Source organism: Varanus komodoensis, unplaced genomic scaffold (genome assembly GCF_004798865.1).
Source record: "Varanus komodoensis strain SLA01 unplaced genomic scaffold, ASM479886v1 scaffold1, whole genome shotgun sequence".
Taxonomy (NCBI): Eukaryota; Metazoa; Chordata; class Lepidosauria; order Squamata; family Varanidae; genus Varanus; species Varanus komodoensis.
The window spans coordinates 96,683,099-96,691,609 of record NW_025335268.1 but is presented as its reverse complement, the minus strand read 5'-3'; the positions used below and the strand labels follow the sequence as shown (position 1 = coordinate 96,691,609).

General features: G+C 44.9%; 1 protein-coding gene across 1 annotated transcript in view; it reads right to left on the bottom strand.

The window, feature by feature from the left end:
- Positions 1 to 277: 277 nt before the first annotated feature.
- Positions 278 to 8,511, bottom strand: part of LOC123033588 (proton channel OTOP1-like) — a 13,257-nt gene continuing 5,023 nt past the window's right edge. The window contains exons 3-6 of the mRNA XM_044450262.1: positions 8,339 to 8,397; positions 7,395 to 7,522; positions 4,577 to 5,496; positions 278 to 885 (exon numbers count right to left, since the gene is read on the bottom strand). Of these exons, the coding sequence (XP_044306197.1) occupies positions 712 to 885; positions 4,577 to 5,496; positions 7,395 to 7,522; positions 8,339 to 8,397 (1,281 nt within the window). The 3' untranslated portion in view covers positions 278 to 711. The remainder of the gene's footprint in view (positions 886 to 4,576; positions 5,497 to 7,394; positions 7,523 to 8,338; positions 8,398 to 8,511) is intronic.

Here is an 8,511-nt window from a genome sequence, read left to right as displayed (position 1 = left end):
TTGAAAGCATGCAAATGCAAGTAGATAAAAAGGTGCCACTTTGGTGGGAAAGTAACAGCATTCTGTGCACGTCAGTGTTTAGTCATGCCGGCCACATGACCACAGAGACTGTCTGCAGACAAATGCTGGCTCCCTCGGCTAGGAAACAGAGATGAGCACCGCCCCCTAGAGTCAGGCATGACTGGACTTAATGTCAAGGGGAAACCGTTACCTTTACCTTTTTAAGAGCTACAAGCTAAAATATGCTGGCATTTTTGGTATTTTGGGCCTAACTTTTTGCCTTTTTGCCTACCCACCATTGGAATGTAGCTCCCAAGAACTTCTCTGAAATGGTGTTTGACCCTTGGGCTGAAAGAGCTTGCTCATCTCTGTTATGAAGTCATTGACTGGGGAAGCTGAGGAACTAATAACCTTTGGGGGAACCCCCCCCCCCAACTTTAAGGACAGTGTGTCTTTAGTTTTCCAGAATGTGTACTGGTTAGCAATACATGAACTATTCATCAGGTACATGCATTACTTCATTTTCTTAGAAGTGAAACTGCCAGCAGAAGCATTACGGTTCTTTGATTTAACATTTCCTTGGTTGAACAGCAGGGACACAGGCTACTGCACTGTAAAGAGCAGCTCCTTTTGCTTCCCCGCGCATGTCCATTACGTTACTCTCACGATGAAGTTATGGGGCAGTAGCTGTCCCAAGATGATGGTGCTCATTCAGCAGGTCTTGCAGTAGACTTCAAAGAGGCTGGCCACAGAGTGCATGCGGTAAAAGATGCCCAGTGGCAGCGAGATCTTGACCACAATGGCCCAGAGTGTGAAGCCATAGAAGGACTGTTCAATTTGGCTCACCAGGTGTGGGCGGGTCCCATAGGCATACAGAATCCACACCTAATCAAACCAAGCAGACAGGGAAAGGCATCAAACATTTGAGCTATTTTCTCAAGTACTCATTTGCCTAGAGCTGCCTTATATTTTGAAGTTTCTGCTGTGCTTTAAGGGAAGGATACACTCCCTTTTTTCTTTGTGGTGACCACCATAACTTACAAAAGCAATTCTCTGTCTAAAAACACGTGATCAATGCACACGCAGGAACTCTAAGGGTCTGCTATGGGACACACATGCTTTCAGACATCTTTCCTGACATGTTATAATATTAACTGAAGTCATGTGATAGCCAACAGGAAATTCTTATTTTACATACCTTGTAAAATGGCCCATAGTTCTATTATTTTATACGTCCACAAAGGAAATGGAGAGCTACTTGGATCAGAATGCACAACTAACTTTGATGGGGTGCCCTTCTCAAGGATATGAACAGCAATCAGCACTGACCTTTGAGTCAGTCTACCTATTCATAAAAACACTACCACCCATGCTGCTGTTATCCTTAGCCTGTTGTACCTTGCAGGTGATGGACCTGTAGATCTTTTCCCATGCCACCAGTATGCACCTAACCTCCCTGCCCCAAGAAGGTCAGCTAAGAACCTTGCCTCCCTGCATACTAGGTTTCCAGGGAAACATTTTAAAGAGCACTGAGACTTTCAGTTAACCAATTTGTTCTTCTGCATTCTGGATTCACACAAGACAGTTGTATCATGTGCCTTTTGAGGTGTAGATTGGCCATGCTGTTGACTGGAAAGCTATTTTTCTTAGCTCAAATTACATTGCCCAAAACACCCAGCTTTCCAAGCAATGTCAAAGCTTTTCAGCTATGCTACTTGGAAATGGTTTGCAAATGTAATTTCTTAAGGTCCTGAAATCCTGGTGATACATTTTGGATTCTGTGAGACCAGCACATGAAGAACAGAGTAAACCTTTTATGCATCTACTCTGGACCAAAACAGTCTTCTGTTGTAAAGTTGGCGAATGAAGAGCTGCGGTTGCCATCCTAAACTTGCATTTTTCTCCCATTCCATTAATTTGAACCTAGTTGTCATAACCAGCGACAGACACACGCGCTGGTAACTTCCCGATTAGATTTTTGTAACGTGCTCTACGTGGGGCTACCCTTGAAGACGGTCCGGATACTTCAATTGGTACAGAATAGAGCTGCCAGGTTGCTGACGGGGACTGGGCGTTGTTCTCATATAACCCCAGTTCTCCGTCAGCTCCACTGGCTCCTGATTGAAGTCCGGGCCCAATTCAAGGTGTTGGTTATGACCTATAAAGCCCTAAACAGCTTGGGACCTGCATATCTAAAGGAACACCTGCACCCATGTATGCCCTCCCACCCCTTGAGATCAGCAACGGATGCCCTTTTCCGGGAACCCTCTGTGAATGATATTAGGAGGGTGAGTACCCGGAGGAGGGTCTTCTCTGCGGTGGTGCCCCATCTATGGAATGCGCTCCCCAGAGAGGTCCGCCTGGTGCCGTTATTATTTGTTTTTCGGCACCAGGCTAAGACCTTTTTATTTAAAACTTATTTTAATTGCTAAATTATTGAATTAACTAGGATTTTAAAATTAGCCGAGAATACACTGGGGGTTTTTAAATGTTTTTTCTTTTAAATTGTTATATTACTATTATTTATGTATGTTTTTATGTATTCTTTGTGAGCCGCCCCGAGGCTTTGTTGCGATGGGGGCGGCATAGAAATGTTTTAAACAAACAAACAAACAAACAAACAAACGGATGCTGGAGGTAAACCTGCTTCTTAGCTATACATTTCAGATTGTAGGTGAGGACTCACAAGCTTGAATGGTCCCACAAACAAAAATGGTTTTCTGCATGTAAAAGATGGGGGAGATAGGTTCTTGCTTAGCCTTCTCCCTGACTTTCTAGTCCTCTAGGTTCAGCTTCTCTTGATAAGTAGAAGCTTTCAGTCATGAGCCCCTAACCAACAGGTGGAAGCTGTTCACAGCCCAGAAACAAGATTACCACCTTGTCTGCTGTTTGTGAGAACTAAATCCCAGTGATGAGTTCATGTGAGTAAACGTGTTTGAAATGAGCTGTTGCATAGGAACACTCAACTAAATCATTGTTTGTATTATTTCACAGCCTCTATTTGAAGCCAGAAAACAAAACTAAATAAAAACAAGGGGAAAATCTTTAGATAAAATTGTGAACTAATACGCCACTAACTAGAATCAAGAAAGAAACATATGATGCCAGCAAAACTTGTCTTAGGATGCAATCCTATGCATATTTAGGCACTAAAAAGCCCTACAACCACCACTGTTTCTAAACTACATGGGGAATCCTGAGGAGTTGTAGGATTTTTCTGTGTTCTCAAGATGGATTGGGTTAGACTAGACCCATAGAAGTCCATGGGACTTATCTTTATTTATTTATTTATTTATTTATTTGGAATTTTTGTATGCTGTCCCATTCTCATGAGCCTCGGGATGGCTTCCAACACAATAAACAATCTTTAGTCATGATTGACTTGCGTCTCACTGATTTTAGTAGATATGGTTTAAGTATGGTTGAGTTTGGATCCAACCCTTATTCTCCAAAGGTATCAAACACATTTTATGAAAGGATGCGGATGTTCAAATAACTTTTAAGTGCAATTGTGCATGGCGCCTTACTGGTACTGATTCTCTTTTGCCCTCTGCTGGTCATCTATATTCTCTTACTTGGAACATACCAAGAATGACTTGATATGTTTGTGACTGCAAATAATATCAGGTGAGCAACGGTGTCCGCTAATTTTTCCCCTTCGTACGAGGATGTGCTTTCCCTTCCTGTCTGGGTGTGGCAACAGCCTCACCTCGCTTCATCCTGAGCTCTGAAAACCAACAATAGAGATTCAGTCACATTAATTTAAGGTAGGGATCCCCAATCTTTTCGGTCAATTGACACATTTGGAATGTTGACAGGAGGTTGTGGGTGCTCTCACAAAATGGAGGCTATGGAGGGGCTGGGCTGGGCTTATGGTTGGCATGACTGATCACAAAACACTCACTTCCTGAGGACAAGCTGATGGGACTAAAAGAAAAGGAACTTGCCAAAGAACGTAAGTACAAATCTTAGGTAGGCACAGAGCTCCAGAACATTAAATTGTTCTACTGATCCTAAATAAAGATGGTGCTGGAGGGTGGCATTTTACAGAGTGTCAGTCTCACAATTAATAATTAAAATATTAAGAAATAAAATAAAGATCTGGAAGGGCGAGAAACCTGGGTGGGCACCAAAAGAGGTGTCTGTGGTCACAGTTGTAAAGTGCAGTTTATGAGATATATTGGAAAAAGAAAAAAGTTCCTTGGTTAATAATTTGGTATATCAAACTGTGGGATTTGCTAATGATAAACAACAACAACATCTCATGTATTGAGTTCACCCACAAAGAGTTAAGAAAAATAAATCTGAAGAAGAAAGAAAGGGAAGTTGTTTCGAATGCTAGACTGCTCTTAGGAGTAACTTCTTTCCTTTACTATGAGATATTGATTATGGGATTTGATAATATACATCTTATTACTACTGTCCTGTATTTGTAGGCTATAATATTGCAGTAAGAATGAATGAACAGGTCTTAGAACTTCCTCTAGGACACTCTTCCCTGAATTCATGAGAATGGAATCTATTTTCTTTTCAGATTTTGCTGGCACCTTGATCTGGTTAAATGAACTCAGCTTACCGAGATGTTGTAGAAGATAAGAAGGATAGATAAGTTCTGTAGGATCTTTCTTCTAATGCTTAGTCTTTTAGATTCTTCTCGGGTGTGAGAACTTTGGAAGGTAGATGAGTCAGTGCCACAGTCTGTCAAGTGTCTGGGTGACTGATTCTCCAAACTGGCCATTATGTTGCTCAGTGTGTGGGTTTTGGAGAAAGGTCCATTGCTGTCCTGCTCCAAGGAACCTCTGGAAATAGAGAAGACCCAGCCAGTGCCAGTAGAGTCAGTACTATCTTGGATGTCTGGCTCCTGAGAGAGGCTGGAGCACAAAGCTTCAGTAATGAATAGATTCTGCCCAAGGATCTGGATGGTCTTGCAGAGGGAGAAGCAGAAGTCCAGAAGGTGGAGGCTGCCATTGGCATGAAGAAAGAAGATGGCCACCAGAGAGAAGATGGATACCATGAGTGGACCACAGGAACTGCCTAGAAGCAAGGTAACATCTAAGTTTCTCACCACGCTTTTGGCAGAAGAGAGCGCTGAAGCTTTTTTCTTCAGTCTGTAGGTGGTGATGCCAATGAAGGTGGCCAAGAACATGGCAGAATATAACACAGAGTTGAAGATATAATATGTCCGAAGGGCTTCAGGAATAGTTTCAGGAGACTTGGCAAGCACTCCAAAAGAGATCATCACCCCAAAGGTTGCTGAAATGGCCAAAGCCCCTAGCACCAGTCCAACAAAAGCCCCGCTCAGGTGGAAGTGTGGCCTGTGAGTCAGCTGAGGCTTCTGGTGATGGGTCTCTCGTCCAGTGTTCTTCCAGATGATGTACAGCATTGTAGAAGAGAAGAGGCTGAACTCAATGTTGAAGGGATGCAGGTAGGCTGCGCCTTCTGAAAAGATGTGGCAAAGACTGGTGGTGCAGACACAGCTGTTGGTGTAGAAGCCATCTGCAGGAGGGGCATGAAAAGCACACTGACGGTCGTGCTTGATTCTGGCGGAACAAGAACACTGCACAGCTCTAGCCTATCCCATTAACTTTAGAGCAGCTTTCTCAACCTGGCACCCTCCAAATGTTTTAGGTTTCACCTTCAGCATTCCTGAGCATTGGCCATATAGACTGGGAGTGAGGGGAGCAGGATTCCAAAGCATCTGCAGGATACCAGGTTGGGGGAAGCCTGTTTTAGACACTGCATATAATTCTCTCCTCTTTTCCCCAGCTAATCAAGCATCCTTCCAAATGGATGTTGGGCAGGAGGAGGCGGCTGCATGACAACTGCTGCTGTAAAACTGCACAGCTAATTTCACACTTCCACTTCTGCGGGATGGGAACTTTTTACACAGAGGACTGGTATAGTGTGAGATCACAGAACCATAGAATAGTAGAATTGGAAGGGGCCAGAGGTCATCCGGTCCAACCCTCTGCTGTTGCAGGACACTAAGTTTCACCATCCCATTTAGCTGTCTTCCCAAACACTTTCTGAATGTCTCCAGTGAGGGAGAGCCCACAACTTCCCCAGGTAATAGGTTCCATTGTTGTACTGCTCTGACAGGGAGGAAATTCTTTCTGGTGTCTAGTCCAAATCTGGTTTCTTTTAACACAAGTCTGTCATTCCATGTTCTGCACTCTGAAATGAACAAAAAGAAATCTTATCCTTCCTCTTTGTGGCTGCCTTTGAGGTATTTGTAGAGTGCTATCATATCTCCCCTCAGTCGTCTCTTCCTAAGGCTGAACATGCCCAGTTCTCTTAATAATTTCTCAAAGAGCTTTGCCTCCAGTCCCTGGATCATCCTTGTCTCCCTCCTTTGTAACCTTTCTAGCTTTTCTGCATCTTTTTAAAACTTGGGTGCCCAGAACTGAGCACAGAACTCCAGGTGAGGTCTGACTAGTGCTGAGTACAGTGGAACTAGTACTTCACGTGCTTTGGAAATAATGCTTCTGTTAACGCAGCCCAAAATAGCATTTGCCCTTTTTTTCAGCACACTGTTGGCTCATATTCAGCTCGTGATCTTCCAGGGTATTTGCTGTTCCACCCAGGCTCGTGTCATCTGCAAATTTAAGGAACTTTACTTGTACTTCCTCATCTAAATCATTAATACATTAATAAATCTCCCCAGTCTGAGAATGTGTCATTGATGAGCAGATGGAATTATACAAGATGGAACAGATAAGGGGTGTGTGTGTGTGTGTGTGTGTGTGTGTGTGTGTGTGTGTGTGGAGCAAGGGTGGAAAATTGGTTCAATCCAGGTAAGAAAGTCAAGTGAAACAGAGTGCTGGAAACACTGGCCACACGCAGGACAAAAATGCGTGTGGACGCCAAAAGGCAGTGGGTTCTTGGCACTGCTGATCTGTATGGTGCAGCAGACTTGGACTGTGTCTCCTCATTATGTACAGCTCAAGACTTTCCCCTGTATTTTGACCAGAAGGAAATCGGGGGTGAACCTCCTTTCCCTAGTGTAAGGGGCTCAGACATAGATGGGATGGTGGAAAGAAACACGTCTACTGGAAAGAAGGCCCTTGGCTTCAATCCATACCATCTGTGAACGTTTAGGACTTGACCAGTCATGCTGTTTGGCAACGATCCAGGCAAGCCATGGAGAGGAACATAGGAAGCTGTTTTAAGTGAGCCTGACTCTAGCTCTGTACTGTCAGCACTAACCAGTAAAAGACCTGCTGGGTTTTGGGCAAGAGCTTTTCCAGCTCTGCCTGGAGATGCTGGGGATTAAATCTGGGACCTTCTGCATTTAAACAAAGGTACTACTTCTACCACTGACCTATGGTCCCTCCCTAAGTAGTTAGACCTCCATTTTTTGATAAACCCTCCCAGGGAAGAAAGGCGGTTTGTACCATGGGAATCCTTGGAGCTTATGCCCTTCTGAGCATCATAGAATTCCTCCAGCTGCTTCATGGATTCATCCAGCACCACACTCATCCACAGGAGCACATTGGTGGCCAGAGTGTGCATCAGCCCAAACCTAGGAGCCGCGGAGAGAAAGGAGGAGTTGCTGAGGATGGGGGAGAGGGGGGTGATTCTGGTTCAAAACTAGCTAGAGGCTCCTCCAGTCCCCAACGCAATGGTGGCCCTTTCCCCAGCCATTTTCATGCCCACTTTATATACTGCCACCTGCTAGTTCTAACAAGGCCACCAACAGCCTATTCCACCTTCCCCTCTGTGGTTGTATCAGGTGGCAGGACTCTTGTGCAAGACGCCTTCCATGGGGCTCCCTCACTCACTGACTCCCCCGTTTTCACTGCCATCACACCAACAAGTAGGCCGTGGCATCTGCTGCCCCTCCTTCTCACCACCACCACCATCGTCTGGGTCAGAACAAGAGGCAGGTGAGCAAAGGTGGCTGTGGGAAGAGGAGGAGCAGGTCCAGGGGGCTCTTGTCAGTGGGTCCTGCTAGGCTCTGGGCCCTGGCAAGTGCACGACCATGCCTACCTTTGAAAGTGGCCCGGGGTTGCCCCATCTGCAAGAACCAGACCTTTCTGAAGTGTAAGCACTCCTTTTGCACAGCAACTTTAACCCACACCTTCTTGTCTCCCTCATGTCACCTGGCCTGTGGCTCATGAACTGCTTTTTGCCAGAGAAAGAATCCACAGTGTATAGAAATGGGACAGTTACTCCACAAATGCAGCTCCCATCCTTTTGAATGGAAGCCTGATGATGTAATGGTACTTCCGTCCCTCTCACAGGTTACAGAGAATTGTACTAACATGAAGCCCGTGCGCATTCCTGGGAATGGATTGGCCTGCCTTTTCTTTTGCATAACTCCATGAAATATCCTTACCTGTTTAGATGCTGGTGTTCCTGGACACAAACCTTCGCATTAAACAGCAGCAATGAAACCTAAGGGAAGAGGAAGGGGAAATCACATCGCCCCTATGAACTGGAGACAAAAGGGAACCTTTATTCAAATCCAATGTTGTGTTCTCTCTCTCACACACACACGGGGGGGGGGGG